Here is a 17,345-nt window from a genome sequence, read left to right on the forward strand (position 1 = left end):
ATTTGCCATGGATGGATAGCGTTAAGGGACAATTTGGCAACTAAAGTGTTTTAAATTTTACAGTCACGAAAAAGAGTAAATTCAAAGCAATGGCAAGAAGGCATGAGGAAATGAATCTTGAGCTAATTGTAAGCAGTTCAGGGAACTCAGTTACTCAGCCTGAGAGGGTTTTGTTTGGCAGGCACCTCTTGACTTTCCTTCTGAGTTCTAAGGGCTTGGCCCTTTCAGTGTCTGCTTTTCTCACTTTCCCCTGGGCTGTTTTATTTTTTCTCCATCCGTTCCTCCAGGAACATGCTTTGGTTTTTTTCTGCTACATTATAGATCAAATGTAAACAGCAGGTTTGGGCTTCCAGCCTATGAGGTTAGACAGTGACTCTGAAAATCCATAGAGGAGGGCTCCTTGGATCAGCTCAGCAGGAAGAGGGCTATTGGGAGTATCTCTGTGTCAGAAGTGGGATGTGTTGTCCTGTGATACCAAAAGGATGGCCATAACATTTTCTAAGGATAACTCAGTAATCTGGCTAGATTCAAAGTCAAGGTAATAATCTTCAAACTGAGGGGCGCCTGGGTGGCTCAGTCAGTTGAGCACCTGACTTTGGCTCAGGTCATGATCTCACCGCTCATGAGTTTGAGCCCCGTGTCAGGCTCTGTGCTGAAAGCTCAGAGCCTAGAGCCTGCTTCCAGTTCTGTGTCCCCTTTCTCTCTGTCCCTGTCCCACTCATGCTCTGTTTCTTTCTCTCAAAAATAAATAAACATTAAAAAAATAAAAAACAAAACAATCTTCAAACTGAAAAACTATTACTAAAATTTCAAAAGAATTATAAGAAAGCACGTGACAACAAGTGGCTTTTAGATAGTCTTGAAAATAAATAATCACCATATAAATTTATAAACTTTGATAAACATACACAGAATCTTAGGGAAAATTTATCCAAATCCTGCTTTACCTTAGGACCTCACCTAATACCTTCATATTATACATGCAATGTGGAAAAGTTTTATACAGATCAACGATGAATCCATAACTCTTTTTTTTTTTTGTAATAAGCCACTTTAACTTGCTTTTGTGAAGTATATAATATCAAGCACTTTTCTTACCTCTAGTCTGTGAGAAATCTCAGGTAGCTTGGTAATTGCAGGCTCTTTGTAAACGAATTCCTGCTCATCTAAATCCCCAAATTTGGATCCATAGAAACCAACTCGGAAGTAGGTTCCAAACATTCTCTTATGACCCTAGTGAGCAAAATAAGAAAGCCTCTTTTTAGCTAGGAAATTCTCGAAGATCTACTGGTTTGGAAAGGGCAGGAGTCTTTCACTGTTGTGTTACAAAGCATTTTATTCCTATGGCTAACATAAACCAAAATCACTCCTTTAAAAAAAAAAATGTAATGTTTATGGAATAAACTTTGGAAATAATAACAATCAAAATGCCACAAAAGATTTCTAGGACTTATTTTAAGTGAATTTAAAGGATTTTCACGTTTCCTGGTTGTAAAGTAATTCAAGCTGCTTTCTTTCACAGTCTGCACTCTGGTCCTCTGTCTATTACCAGGCCCTCTCCATTTAGTAGGTGAGAGCTACAGTAATGATGTGCTCCAGGCCAATCCCTCCCTAGAGAGGAAGCAAGGCTAAGCATCTCTGGAACAGGGTCACCTGCTGCCAGGTAACAGGACCCACTGGCCAGGGTCCCCAACTACCTTGCTAATGATGCTGTCAAAAGCCTTCTGTAGCTTGTCGTGTGTGGAGGTCAGCTTCCGGAAGTCTCTATGTGCTTCCAGGATGGGAATGACCAGCTTGTAGACCTCGTTAACTGTCTCGTACAGTCCTCCCTTGAAAAGAGAAGAAGAAGAGGAAGAAGAAGAAGAAGAAAAGAATTTAATCCCTTGGAAAGTTAAGAAGAACATTCAGAGTTTAGTAAGTGCTGGAGAACGGATTACTAATTGGCACCACGATATTTTAAGAGCAGGAGTGATGTCTGAGCTTCTCTGGAATGGCTGGAGCGCTCACACTGAACTAGACACATGCTAAATGGTCCTTTATGATAATGTTAACTGGGAAAAAGGGTTTTCAAGGGATAAAAACAGACAGGAGATTGGCTGCAGGGAACAGTAACTATTCAGGAAGACAGCTTCAGCGTGTTTAAATGTCATCAGGGGTCACTCTGTAGCCCAATGTTCAACGCATGCCTGAAAGGAGTTGGTAGGGTTCTAACTAGTTCACTTTCTTGCATTTTAAGAATAAAACAGAAGTATACTGCACTTTCTCTGAATCCTGAAATGGAAAGCAGAAAAAAGAAAAGATAGTAAAACAATAATTAAAATACATAGAGGGCGTAGGGTAGGAAACTTAGAAATGAAAGCAGAAAAGAAAGAAAAATATAAACACAAAATTGGATCAGCGAAACACAGTGATGTATTAGATATTTACAGGGCTTAAAAACTGGGGGCGGGGAGGGATTATCAGAATAAAAATGGGCAAGAGACTTTCTTCCCTGCCCTGAATCTCATGGACTTAATCTACCTATTTTGTCTCTTATTAGGGGTGGTTAGACCCAGACTAGGGGAATGGGGGGAGTCTCAGCGGTGTGGGCCCCCATAATTCTCCGAGCTGGTCCTGGTTTGTGACAAACTTGAGCATCACCCAGTTGTCAGGAAGGAAGACGGTCGATCTATTCCTTCCCTCTCTTCCCAGAGGCTCTGCCCCCATGTTTATCTCCATGAGAGGGAAAACGAGGGGGTGAGAACCCACCTCGTCATTTGCGGTGTAACCCTGGGCGGGTCATCTCACCTCTCTGCGGCCTAACCTCCACCCTGTTAAAATGGAAATAATGCAGAGATGCTGTTGCCCAGGCAAAGAGCCTGCCATGAGGACCAGAATACTGCAGCGATGAAAGCTTTCTCAGCTCCCTGGAGAGCTGATGCAATTTGCATAGGTCAAAGTCATGGTGGGGGGGGGCACCCCGCCCCCTGAGCATCCCAGCACCAGGCGCGCCTGGCTCGGTGGTAAGGCTGCATCCCACGAGGCGCTCAGTCCGCAGGGAGGCCCCGGGGTCTCTGTAGGCACTGACCGTGCTGAACAGCTCAGCTGCATGCTCCAGGAGGCCCACCAGGCCGCTCTCGGTGAAGTACCGGCCCGAGCACACACCGTCCTCGTCAGGGGACAAGGTGTCATCAGAGACCGCAGACTCCTCCAGCACGTTGGAAGAAATATTCTGAAAGAGATCGCACTATAAGCCCGGAGAACGGGGGAGCCACCCTACGGAGAGGTACCACAGGGACCCACGAGGCAGCAACGAGGCAGCCCACGTTCAAAGATCCTCACCCAGCCTGTGATTTTACAAGGTCTGTAATTCTACCCAGAGGAGGCTCTGGCTGCCATTCATCTTGAAAGTACACTGAGCAACTGGTCTTCGAAACTTACAGTCGTGTTTTCTTTTTAACCATCAGGATGTACGTAAAGGACATGTACCTCAACGTAACAATGGTTGAGTTACTTTTGTGAAACGACCCTATGGGACATCCAGCAGGGGTCATGTTTTTTTTTAATTTATTTGTTTTGCGAGAGAGCATGAGCCAGGGAGCAGCAGAGGGGCAGAGAGCGAGGAAGAGAGAGAATCCCAAGCACTCTCCACGTTGTCTGCACAGAGACTCAAACTCACAAACTGGGAGATCATGACTTGAGCTGAAATCAAGAGTCAGATGCTTTACTGACTGAACCACCCAGACATCCTGGGGTCATGGCTTTTAAAAGGCAAAGGCCAGGGGTGTCTGGGTGGCCCAGTCGGTTAGGCGCCCAGCACTTGGTTGTGACTCAGGTCACGATCTCATGGTTTGAGGGACCAGGCCCTGTGCTGAGGGCATGGAGCCTGCTTGAGATTCTCTCTCTCTCTCTCTCTCTCTCTCTCTCTCTCTCTCTCTCCTCCCTCCCTCCCTCCTCTCCTCTCTCTCTCTTGCCCCAAAATAAATAAACATTAAAAAAAAAAATAAAAGCAAAGGCCAATTAACAGTTAGCTAGACTCCTTGTTTCCATAGCCAGGTGAACCTCTGGAGTATAATGCTACTGACTTGACTTTCAGGCGAACCGTCCTATAACAGCAAGTGAGAATGTCCTCTCTGTGGACGTGTTTATGGCAATGCGGAAGTTACCGTTGTTTTCACTCATTTTGTTCCTGTATACAGCTTTCCCTTTACACAAACCATAGAGTTTGAAGTCTCCAGCAGGGAGTACAGTAACCAGGGCCAGGGCCAGCGTGAACCAAGCGAAAAAACCAAGAGCACAAAATTCAGGGAGGCACTCACTCTCAGGGTCCTGTAAGTAATGACTCTGAACTCGTGTGACTCTAAGAGTGAGTGCTTCCTTAAATTCTGACCCTCGTGTGCCTCTCTTGCCTCAGCCCCCCTCTGGTCCTTGTGGTGACTCTCACTCTTGACATCTTAAGAGTCGTTTTTTTCAACCTCACAGCTGTGGAAGAAATGCACATAGAGCATAAAAGACTTGGGAAATCCTCCCAGCTTAGAGATTGCAAACAGGTAGCACACATGCCACTCTTTTCTATTCCTATACTCATAACAGGCATAACTAATCAATTATAGCACCACTGAACTGTGGTTCAATAGGTTTGAACTGCACGGGCCCACTTATGCGCATTAAAAAATACATATTCAAAACATTTTTGAGATTTGCAACAATTTGAAAAGACTCACAAACCATGTGGCTTAGAGATACCAAGAAGAAATTAAGGAAAAATCAGGTATTATTGTAAGGATACAATATATTATAAATATAGCATACAAAATACATATTAATCGACTATTTTTGTTACCAGTAAGGTGTCTGCTCAACAGGGGGCTATTAGTAGTTAAGTTTAGGGGGAGTGAAAGTTTCATGTGTATTTCTGACTATGTGGGGGGTACCCATGTTGTTCAAGGGTCAACTGTAGTCTCAAAATTTTTTCCAGCATAGCATTCCAGTCGGCCACTACTAACTGACCAGAGTTGGCTTGAGAAGAAAAATCTGCCTGCCTCCTCGCCTGGCTAGCAAGATCAAGGGAATCAACCTTAGCAATCACAGAAGAGAGCTGTCATGGTTCTGTATCTTCACATCCCAGACTGTACTGCAGTTTTAGGAATATAGGAGACTCTCAGAATCTCTTGAGCCAGTCTTTTTCCAAACCTGGTCTTTCTATTATGATGTTTCCAGATTGGAATAACAGAAGGTACAAGGGATTCCGCTACAAGAATCTAATATTAGAACTATATGCAATTTTCTACAGGGACAGGAACAGATCTGAAGTAAAGTAGCTTTATTAGCTGTAATCAGAGGAAAAGGATTCTGGCAGCCTTTCCTGGCTTGGGAATCAGGGAGGCAGAAGTAACAGCAGCATCTGAGAATGTATCCATATCTACGTTTGTGGAATAAACACTGCTCTCTGGGGCATAGAATTTCAACGATCTCAGGGCCTTGGAATTCAGTGGCCTCAAGGTTATTTTCCTCACACAGATTTATCTATCTCCGGTTTGTAATTCTTTTCCAAAAATTCAATTCTACTGGAGAAGAACAAGGTTGAAAACTAAAGCACACAGTATTTAAAAAATCAGCTCTGGACATCTGTGGTCAACGCTGTCCTTCATCTTTCTGCAAACTAAGGAACCATACTCCTGGCGCAGCCCTCCGCTCTAGTCCAGCCAATCAGAGCTTTCCATCTCTCTAGCCATTACGATTGGTTCAGGGATGAACACGTGACCCTGTCAGAACCAATAAGATCCACTGAGACTTTCTTGGGACCTGCTAGCCATGAACCATCTCTCTATTCTCTTGGTGTGGAACCAGGGAAGGCCTTAACCTAAATACTTCTCAGCGAGTATGGGAAACGTCTGCCCAATGAAGTCGACATAAGGGAAAGCAGAGACAGGAAGCAGTGATGCCAATGAAGTTTGATGACATGGTTTGGGGCCCTCCTTCCAATTTGGCAGGTGCTGCTAACGGCTCACCTCCCTCAGGCAAGCTGATAAATTCCATTTCCACCTAAAGTTGGTCTAGGCTAGGTATTTGTCACTCGCAAGCATACGTTTCCAAAAAGATCTGGTATGTGTTCCTTGAGAGAAGGCAATTGGCTCATAGGCAGGAACACAATTTGGCTCTTCTTCCGTAGCTGAGAACACCTACCTCACCGTGTTCTGTGCACCATGAGGACCTCATACTTCACAGTTCCTTCTGCCTTCCCCTTCCTGGTCCTTCTGAGCTTCTCACAATCCCCCGGTTAGGTCACATTATAAACACTCCTAGCATCTTGTACCTCTTTATTACATTTATCATAATGGTAGTTCAATAAGGAATCGAATAAGGAATCGGTAAGGAATAAGGAATCAATAAGGAATCAAATAAGGAATCTGATGTTGCTCTCCCTGGCTAGAATGTAAAGTTCATGAAGACACAATAAATGCTCAGTATCATCTAGAAGAATAAAATGAATGGATATGGATGTATGAGAAATAGAGCTATCTGCCCCCATGCGGAAGAAATGTGGAATTCTGTTGGTTCTAAAATAACTATTCTATCTTGCCTCAGCATAGCTTACTATAAGCACATCAAGTGAATTCTAGGTGAAATTAGAATTATTAAGCTTACCAAACATGAACGTCAATAATGAAATGCCATTAAAACTTAAGTGAACAATAGCAAATAAAATATAGTAACTGTTGGGGGGCGCCTGGGTGGCTCAGTCGTTTAAGCATCCAACTCTTGATTTTGGCTCAGGTCATAATCTCATGGTTCATGGGTTAGAGCCCTGCATGGGGCTCTGCACTGACATTGCAGAGCCTGCTTGAGATTCTCATCCTCTCTGTCTCTCTCTCTCTCTCTCCTCTCTCTGTCAAATAAAATAAATAAACATTTAAAAAAATAAAAAATATATAGTAACTGTGAAAAAGGCAGAGAAGAATGTTAAGAAATAGTTCAGTTAATGAAACACGGGAGGAGGGTGATACAATTCAGCATTGAGTAAAACACCTAAAGATTTTCTGGGAACTGAAAGAGTAGCACTTACAATATTTATCCTTGATAATATCAAATGGTGAAAACGAATGTGATAAAAGAAGCAGATACCTCTAAAATGATTTTTATAGCTTTCTTCACTTTTATGTGAATGAAAATCAGATGTGATATTTTTATGATTTTTGGATAAGAATTTCCCTTTTGGCTTTTATGACAAACATTTCTGAATTGAGCATAGAGTTTATCTGCTGAGAATAAAATGTTAGAATAAAGCATTGTTATCAAAAGCCGTAAGAAAAGAGGGGTTAATAATAAGAAGCAAACAGGTGAAGAGGTGAACAGAGTTCTAGACAATCCGAAGCTCCCGGCCCCCCAGCAACAGTTCCAGGGACTTCTTCTCGAAGCCTAGGGAAGATGTTCTGGATTGTCCTCTCCCTCTGGTTCACACAGCCATCACAGAATCGTGTTGAAGAACAATAGTGGAAAAAAGCCTTTTATAAAATCAGTCATGTAGATTCAAGCAAAGATAATGCAAACACTTGTAAATGACTGCGAGTCTGGCTTCAAAAGGGCTCTATTACTGAACTATATTGTTCATGGTTTCAAGGATAGTCATTTCTGCAAATTAGGTGTCTCTTAAAAAGGTACTCATAAAACTTTTGTTTTCTCTAAAGACCGTATTAAACTATTCGGCAGAACCTGTCCAAGTGACCACTGAGCATTGTAGCCCGAGCCAACTTTCAGGCCTGGTAGACCACTTTCCTTTGCTAACTATGGGTCATATTCAGATTATCCCAAGAAAGTACTGATTCAGCTCCTTTTTTCTCTTCCCGGCTCGATGTGGTTCTTCCTTGATTTGGGACTAACGTGTGGGACACCACAGACTTGGGGCATCTGATCAAATGAACGGGCCACGAGGGAAATCATTTCTCCCGTGTTTGGAAAGTACTTTCACAGGTGTCCGTGTACTGCACCAACTATAAGTCTTTGAGAAAGAGCTTAAACGAGAAAAAGAAAAACTGTGGTCTCAGTGTCTTTATCTGTAAAGTGGGAGTAATAACACCTTGCCTATGTGCTGGCTTCACGGGTTGATGGGGAGGGTCAAATGTAATCATGGATCGGAGTGTTTGGGAATGTCTACGGGGCCTATCAACTCCACATTTATTGTAAACAATTAACAGATACCCCAAATGAGATGGTAAAGCAATTAGAAGAGGCAAATGTAATTTGCTAAAGCAGGGTTCTTTCATCCTTGGCACTACTGATTGATGTTTGGGGCCAGATGATTCTTTGTGGTGGGAACTGATACGCATCATAGAATGTTCAGCAGCAACCTTGGCTTATAGGTGTCAGAGGTAACCCCCACTTGTAACATCCAAAAATGTCTTCAGAGACTGTCAAATGCCTTCTGGGGTTGGAGGCAAGACTGCTCCCCCCAGGTGAGAACCCCTGCCCTAAAGGAAAGGCTGAACTTGTCCCCCACCTGAAAGCTGACGCTGCCCACGGGCAGGTAGCTGTGGTCCTCCAGCATGCTCAGATACTCGGCCACCAAGGCGGCCGCGTGCACCAGGCACATGGCGGCCTCCGTGTAGCACTTCTTCTTCATGTGTTTCTCTGCCATGTTCTGGAGCCAGGTCAGCCGCAGATCAGGAGATGTCTGGTAACTTTTGGCAATTCTGAGGGCATATTGGGAAGGTTTCAGGGACAGCTGGCTAATGACACTGTTTTTCTGCTGTGGATGCCACTATTTCCCCCAGGAATCCCCCCCTCCCAAGAGTTTCCCCCAACATGTTCAGAAAATGAGAGAAAAAAACCCCAAACATTTATCAGTCCAGCTGTCTTCATTCCAGAGGTAGGGTGGGCTGGACCCCAAGAAACGGCATTTAATTGAAGTTTCATAGGGAAGAAAAAGGCCTAAAAAAATGATGTCTATTTTAACAGATCTCTAGCAATTTCCTTCCTTTTCTTTCCTTTCTCTCAAAATAGTAACAGAAGAGAAAAGTACTACCCTTCTATTACCTCACATCAGAACACATTTATTTCTATGAGTAGTTTCTCCTGAACAAGGACCATAAAACAAAGCGTCGAACTATAAAATAAATTATGATTTCTAAATACAACTGTACACGTATGTCTAAATATAATTGGGGGGGAAACACATGGAAAATAATTCATATGACAAAAGATAGTTCTTTTCTCTCATTCTTTGGTAAGTAGAAGATACTGTTGTAGAAGATACCTCACTTTAAATTAGGGACATATTTCTAAAAACGTGTGCATGGATTAACCCACTCTGAATGATTAATTTCTACCAATTTGTATATACACTTTTGGATGTCATCCAAAAGAGTGTCCCCACATGGCTTATGCTAATTACACCAATGAGAACTCCATAGGAACAAACCCCAGACCCTCAAGTGACACCTTTTGGTTTTATCAGAAAAATTTACCTGTACATGAGATCCATAAGCATCTCAGGATCTTCCTGAAATTCCCTCATTTTCACCGTGTCATATAAGATGCTATTCAGATTGCAGAGAAGTTCCTCCACCTGAAAAACAGTGTATACCTCTAAATGATCCTGGCTTTGTAATCCATAGCAACAAGTGAGGGGCTGTTTTGGAAGGTCAAGGGGTAACCATAAACGTTCTCCTCTATGGGAGCAGAGCTCACAGGTGTAGGGGAGTCTAGATGGACCCTCTGCGGCCTTCATCTTTACAGGACCGCATGATTCTGAGGCTCAGATGTGAGTTGGCGCTTGGGATCCATGAATTGGCCCTGAATCCCTACACTATCCTCCCTCTTTTTCTTTAAATGAACTTGAACTTTCGTGTGCAACCTGAAAAGCCCTAAACTGTACTCTGGAACGTCAGCGTGTTTTTTTTTTTAATTTATTATTATTATTTTTTTATACCAAATAGGAGTCAGTTTAGGACTTCAGCTTAGGTTTCATATGTATATAATGTTATATATTAAATACACATGTACACATAATATTTACATATCTTATGTATAATATAGAGCTGTTATATAATTATATATTATATGTGTTATATAATTACATAGTAGACACACACACACACACACACACACACACACACGTACATATACACAAGCTTATAATCGGCTGATCCCGGACCCATGCATGAGACAAGGCATGCTCTTCTGTCTACCTGGGTGGGGAAAAGAGTGGCCTGCATGGCTGTGTCCTCTTCTGCATAGGCCAAGATCGTCCTCAAGGATCTCCTCAGGTACTCCTCATTAAAGTCTGGTGCTTTGCCCACCAAAGATGCCAGAGACATGGTTACTTGCATCTTTACTCTGGCAAAGTTCTGCAGCAGGAAAAAGACGAGATGGGACAAATAAGAGGCACGGGGCTAGGAGATCGTGGAAGGCATTGGAGCCAGACACCAATAACTCCCCAGTGTTTCTGTCACCCCGTCTCCATCATTTCCTTTTCCCTCAATGAAATGTGAGCTATACTTTACAAGATGCATACTGTTGCTTAAATGGTTTAAATGGATACTGCTGTGACATAAATCTGTCAGCTCCCTTTAAATTTTCATCGAGGACTGGATGGCCTCCATGCTGCAAGGCAGGAAGGTGCCTGCAAAGCCGGGTCTCCAAGATGTATGCTTTTGTGCCAAGATTCCTCTTCCGGGACTTTACATAAACTGCAGACAGGAACAGGATCTCCATGGCCACGTTTTCTGAGCTTTTGGGCTCTGGATAGGCAGAGACTCTCTGTTTCTCCCTCCTTTCTAGCCCTATGGAAAAATACAGCCATCCTGGGAGCCCCTGAGGAATGTCCTAAATATTTCAAATGGTTATGCCTAACATATTTTGCGTGGGGGGGGGGGGCTGCTCTTTTTCCCCAGGGGCGAATTTATCTTTTAATATCTCTTGAGCATATTCATTAACAGGACCACAAATGTGAGTTCCCAAAGAACATACCAAAATCTAGATAAACTAAAGTAAAGGGAGACGGTTCCCCAATAAAGCCGAATTCCGATGGCTGCCAACCTGCAATTAAAAGCCAGTGTAGATGACACTGATCATTTCAAACCCTCTTCCGCAGGTCATTCTGGCACCACTCAGCAGAACTGGGAAACCAGACAAACGCTTCTGAATTCCTAACCTGCCTGCTGTATTTCTTTCCACAGAAGCCAACTTCTAGCCTACATACACTGAAACACACAGATGGAAGCCACTGCATTATCGGTCTTCATGTTCGTTTCGGGTCACAAATTCAGCTCTGCTACCCATCTACGTCGTGGATTGTTTTCTTTCACGAGGGACACGAGTACACGGCAATCCCACCACCTCCCCCTCAACCAGGGCTTTGCACTGACTTCCTCTACTGACTCCGGGGCCCCCGGCAGGTCTGGGCTCTTACGCTGGTGGCTCCAAAGCTGAATCTCATGAGGAGGTAGAGGGTGGCACAGGCTTGGGTCCGTGTGACGTCCATGCTGCTGCTACAGTGATGTAGCACTCGCTGACACAGGTCTGCACACTGTTCCACCTCCTCCTCAAACAGCAGGTCCCCGAACTAGGAGAGACACAGGGGCCATGAGGCGTCACTCGGCACCTTCATATGCTTTCCGGGCCGGGTGCCTGTTGAAGGAGGCCGCGTCTGCCGGGACAAGCAGAAAGCCCAGAGGAGCTCACGCACTGCTCCAGAAAGATAACGAGCTCCTTGAGTCAGAAGATGAATTGAAGCGACGGAGTCGACTTCAGATTTAATTATGAACGGCACAACTAAGATCAGGGCTGCGTGATTCAATGGCATCGCGTGGGCCAGGTTGCATTCGCGGGCAACGTCACAACACTGAAGGAATTATCCTGAGTTTACGGGGCCCCCTGGAAATGACTGGCGACTAAGAAAGAGAAAATAATCCGCAGGGGAGAGCAGAGGAATTCTACTTTCTGAGTGTAAAAAAAAGGCCTGGCTCAGTCGGAAGAGCATGCCATTCTGGATCTCGGGGTCTCGAGTTCAAGCCCCACGCTGGGTGTACAGATTACTTAAATAAATAAGTAAACTTAAAAAAAAAATGGAAGAGATCCCATGAAGAAGTACTGAGGTTTTTCCAATACAGGGGGAGAAGATAAACTGCATTAGACCATTTTAGGTAAGGAAAATCTGTATTCTTCAGGCTACGAGCAATTTATTTCTAAATCTGTCATTTTAGGACATGACATCTTGCAAGACTTACTGATGGGAGTCGTGTGTAGGATGCTAATCTCACTCAAATGCGGTATTAAAAAGGGGGAAGGTAAAAGTGCTCAATTGTTTTTGCTCTCATGTCTCCAGTGAGTGGACATGTCAAGTTTCTACAGTTTTGCCCACACTTCCAGTGTGAGAGCCACTGTTTTCTTCTCGATGGTGACTTCTCAACATTCTTAGGGGGACTTAAAACCTTTACTTCGACGTCGCTTCACGCCACACCATGTGGGCTTTGGTGCATCTGTAGGGAGGAGTGTGAAGCTGGACGAGACTCTCCGCTCTTAATTAAGAGTCAGAAAACAAGCATCGCATGTTTACCTTGGCGATGAGAGCCCGGAGTGTTGCAAAGCAGTGAGTCAGGTAGGTGGTGCTCTGATCACAGCTCAGAGAATTCACCAGGACCCTTAGGACACCTCCCAGCAGGCTGTCTTTACAGTCCAGAGCCGAGCTTGCCTGGGGAAGTGGAAGAACAGCATCACTGAATCCCTGTGCGGTGCCAGTGAGCGGAGGGGTGAAGACACAAGGAGGCACTCTTGACGATTAGCACAGCGGTGCTCATGTTCCATCTCTCTTGATCTAACAACATGTTAAGGGTTTGGGAAGTGGCCACATACAGCAACTAATGCCATGACAGTTGAAGACCTATTTGCAAATGACTTTATTCCCAAACTCCCAAATCGGGGGCACCTGGGTGGCTGAGTCACTTAAGCATCTGACTTCCGCTCAGGTCATGATCTCGCGGTTCGTGAGTTCGAGCCCCGTGTCGGGCTCTGTGCTGACAGCTCACAGCCTGGAGCCTGCTTCGGATTCTGAGTCTCCCTCTCTCTCCGCCTTTCCCCTGCTTGCGCTCTCTCTCTCAAAAATAAATAAGCATTAAAAAAAGTAATAATAAAATCTCCCAAATAGTTTGGGACTTATGCCTACTTCTGGGCTGCTAAGTAAGTCATAAGGTACCCCTCCTCCCCGTCCTGGACAAAAGCTCTTGGAATGTTCTTTCTTTGTACAGAAGGTGCAGCTTTCTTTGCGGGTTTCCAAACACAATTGTGGGCCTCCCGGTAAAAAAGGGGCTGCTCGGGGGCAGCGGTGTCCTAAATAGAACAGCAAGACTACCACCACCCAAGATAATGGCAGATAAGTGTCATTTCCTTGAAAATTAAAAACAAACAAACCAACCACATTTGGAGGATTGGTGTTAAGTCTGTAGCACTCAAAGCAGTGCTGGATAAAGATATAATCAATATGATGCCAAGGACTTAAGATATCTTTCGTATCTTTTTGTCTTTATTTTTGTGATATTTACATCACATACTTCCTGTCTTTATTTTTCCACAACAATTGCTTTGGTGTTAGAAGGCTTAACAGCGTTTCAACAATACTTCTTTTCCTAGCTACGAAAAACAGCCCCAGACCTACTCAAATAAATGACGTCTCACTGGAAACACGGGGACTCACTTCTCAGGTTAACCAAAAACCCATTATCACATAGACTTCTTGCGAATTCTTGGAAACATTCACTTGGGAGATAAAATTAGGATGGCCAATTGTATTTCTGCAGAGTTCACAGTGACTCTATACTTTTCTGCAGCGGGGATGGCGAAGGCATCCTTCACCAATTTGTGCCCCGAGCAGACATCATTATGCAAATTTAGCATCTTTTTTTTTTTTTTTTTTTTAATCTGGTCCTGTCATAATCTTAGCTCTCATACTAGACATCAACCATAATTCAACTGGAGTTGACCCATCAACAAACAAACAAATAAACAACAGTTCTATAAAGAACTTCTTATTAAAGTCCAGTAAACGTATTCCTGGTGAATAGATCAGATGTACGTTGTCCTCACCTGGATAATGTTTTCCTGCATATCCAGGATGATTAAATTTGCTTCTGTAGCCAGATTGCCACTGATCAAGGCTTCTTGATCTAACTCTGCCTTTGTTCTAAGGAAGAAAAAAAAAAGGAGGTCAAATTAAAACGCATATCAAACCTGGCCATATTCCAATGATGGCAATCTATGCACCAAGGCGTAAAGAAATGTTCTGAGGAGTCCATCTGGGTGAAAACAAAGGAGCTGGCTACAGGTAAAAAGGAGTGAAGGGTGCTTTCTGAGATTAGGGCCTGCTTAAAAAGATTTTCTAGGTAAAGTCCCCAAGTCATCCACAGCCCCACTATTAGAATAACGATGACAATTACAGAAATAACCAAATGGGTAGAAAAGCAATTATTGGTTGCTACTAGCAACTGGGCTAGCGAATCCGATTGCTCGGGACATTCTTGTATTTCATGCATGAGAGCCATCTCTAGATGTGAGTCAAGGGAAGCCTCCACCACAAGCCAGAGGGAGTGAGGCCAGGTGTGATGTGACCTTGGCAAACAACTTGACTGCTGGATTAGAAAAGAGTGGTGCTTCTGCACTGGGGCCGGGAAGAGTTAGTCTCTTGACTTCCCAAAGACCACCTTGGGGTGGCTCAGTCGAGTGCGGACCTTTTGTTTCTCCCCAGTGGGCAGCCAGGTTGCATTCCTGTGGGTGTAACTGGTTATTACCCACTAGGGAATGGGAAATCGCCTGGTGCTGCTTCTCCACGAGGGTTCATTCTGAGGAACCAGAACCTTTTAGGCACTAGGTTATGAATTCTCCTAAAATCCAGGTGAAGCCGGAAAGGGATATTCTGTATCATCTACATGTAGTGGCCAGGAAAGGGAAGTGCGAAGAATTAATTTTCCCATGATGCTCCCGAGGCCCAAATGTTGCCACGGGAGTTGGGGCACGATGATGTGAGCTCCCAAGTCTTGGACCACGGTCACCAGCTGTTCTTGAGTTCTCCTCACCCAGCAGTGGGAGCAGTACCATTCCTTCCATACCCCCGAGGGCTCAGAATCAAGGTCTCCCCGGGGTTTAAATGTTTCCAAGCTTACGCTAGGCTCTCTGGTCTCAAACAACGAATTGTTTCTCATTGTACAAGTGATAATATTTGCGTAAGAAAAGTGAAATATAAAAGCTATTAAAAAAAAATATCGGTAGGTTTAGATTTTGAGCAATGCTCTTCAACAGAGACATAATGAGGGACACAAATGTCATTTTCTATTTTGTAGTAGCCACACTAAAAAAAAAAAAGTAAAAAGAAATAGGTGGAATTAACGTAAAATACTGTATTTAATCCAATACAGAAAAAAAAAAAATTGTCCGCGTGTGATCACTATAAAAATTACTAGTGAGGTCTTTCACATCCTTTCATGGGCACTAAATCTTCCAAATCTGGCCTGTATTGTTCACTTATAGCATTAATGTGGCTACTGTATTGGACAATGCAGACCTAGGTCTGGTTTTCGTTTTGTTTTCAATTGTGCTAAAATACACATAATGTAAAATTTACCATCTTAACCATTTTTAAAAAAAAAATTTCATGTTTACTCATTTATGAGAGACAGAGCACAAGCAGGGGAGGGGCAGAGACAGAGGGAGACACAGAGTCCGAAGCAGGCTCCAGGCTCCGAGCTGTCAGCACAGAGACTGATACGGGGCTCGAACTCACGAACCATGAGATCATGACCTGAGCCGAAGTTGGAAGCTTAAACGACCGAGCCACCCAGACGCCCCGACCATCTTAACCATCTGTAAGTGTGCAGCTCATCGGTACTAAGTACGTTTATAATTTCATGCAACTACCACCACCACTAATGTAGTTTTTAGAAAGCCTACGAGCCAGGCCTTTAAAACACTAGTTCTCAAATTTGACTGCACAACAGCATCGCCTAGAGAGTTCTACCAAATACTGATTTCTGGGTAATACTGCTGGGAAGTCCTGAATTAACTGGCCTGGGGTCCATCTGGGAGCTAGGAGCTTTAAAAGCTCCCCTAGTGATTCTAATGTTGAAAATTACTGCTCTAAAAGAAAGAGAGCCCAAATAACTGAAAAATGATCTGAAAGAAAAAGGTGAAAGACACCACTGTTATAATTACAGCAACTTTTCCAAATAGGTAAGGGGAGCAGTTACAATTTTACCATGGTTTCTCTTGAAAAAACAAACCCAAAAAACACCACATCGCCCCTGATGTTCTGAGGAGGTGAACCTGTAGCTCAACAAGGGGCGGCTCACCACATAGCTCAGGGCTGCGAGCTGACCCAGAGGGTATGGAGAGGCTCCGCACAGAAAGGCTCAGTGTGGTGTTATTTCTGCAAGCAACAGGGGAAGGTTTCCCAAAACATCAATCTATGCAGCCCAGGAAAAGCATGTCTTCTTAGGCTCTTTTCCTAATCTCAGAGGGTAGCTGGCCTCAGCACCTAGGCCGTTCCATAGCACGTAACTACACGCACGTTTCTTTCATTGGGATGCTTTTGGGAGGCGAGGGGCTCATGGCCTGAACTAGAATTTGTGGATTCTCAGAACCAAATATCTTACAAACTAGTTCAGGGAACTTAGAGCAAGAATAAAATAGCCAAAGCAAATGGATATTACTAATGAGAGCAACAATTAGGCTTTGCCTGTAACAGATGTAATAAATAAGGGTTTATCTCCATAATGTTTTAAAATAAATTTGACTCTCACGGGGCGCCTGGGTGGCGCAGTCGGTTAAGCGTCCGACTTCAGCCAGGTCACGATCTTGCGGTCTGTGAGTTCGAGCCCCGCGTCAGGCTCTGGGCTGATGGCTCAGAGCCTGGAGCCTGTTTCCCATTCTGTGTCTCCCTCTCTCTCTGCCCCTCCCCCGTTCATGCTCTGTCTCTCTCTATCCCAAAAATAAATAAACGCTGAAAAAAAAATTTAAAAAAAAAATAAAATAAATTTGACTCTCAAAAGTCCCGCGTGTGGACCCGGAGTGAATCATTCTCGTGGTGATAACAAAGACAGTAACTCCTATTTACTTGGAAAACAACACTGTTATTCAAGTCTGCCCCACCCCCGGGGTGGTTGCTTCATACCCGTGGAGATTTGCTACCTCCACCCTGTCAAGTGGGTGGGGTGGTGTCTTCAAACATACAAAATCTGGCTCAGTGGAGCCCGAGATGTACCCGGCTATCTGCCGCAAAGAGGAACAGCAGACGTGAGCATTCTATTCAACATATTTGGTTTTATGTCCTTATATATCCAAATTTCTACACATATATATCTCATACACTGCAATCTAAGCAG

The 17,345-nt window shown here is 43.9% G+C and overlaps 1 protein-coding gene across 7 annotated transcripts in view; it reads right to left on the minus strand.

The window, feature by feature from the left end:
- The window catches only part of DOCK8 (dedicator of cytokinesis 8), a 228,720-nt gene that overhangs the window by 22,134 nt on the left and 189,241 nt on the right, over positions 1-17,345 (minus strand). For 5 of the 7 annotated variants that reach the window (XM_086684951.1, XM_086684950.1, XM_086684952.1 and 2 more), the window contains 9 exons: positions 14,059-14,155; positions 12,536-12,670; positions 11,390-11,542; positions 10,167-10,325; positions 9,444-9,544; positions 8,477-8,669; positions 3,068-3,211; positions 1,698-1,829; positions 1,099-1,233 (listed from right to left, as the gene is read on the minus strand). In XM_086684951.1, coding sequence (XP_086541077.1) covers positions 1,099-1,233; positions 1,698-1,829; positions 3,068-3,211; positions 8,477-8,669; positions 9,444-9,544; positions 10,167-10,325; positions 11,390-11,542; positions 12,536-12,670; positions 14,059-14,155 — 1,249 coding nt within the window. Of the gene's footprint in view, positions 1-1,098; positions 1,234-1,697; positions 1,830-3,067; positions 3,212-7,112; positions 7,485-8,476; positions 8,670-9,443; positions 9,545-10,166; positions 10,326-11,389; positions 11,543-12,535; positions 12,671-14,058; positions 14,156-17,345 lie in introns of those variants that run through there. The other 2 variants (XM_086684956.1, XM_086684955.1) reach the window with 2 other exon arrangements.

Source organism: Puma concolor, chromosome D4, assembly GCF_028749965.1.
Source record: "Puma concolor isolate L17-30 chromosome D4, mPumCon1.1.hap2, whole genome shotgun sequence".
NCBI lineage: Eukaryota > Metazoa > Chordata > Mammalia > Carnivora > Felidae > Puma > Puma concolor.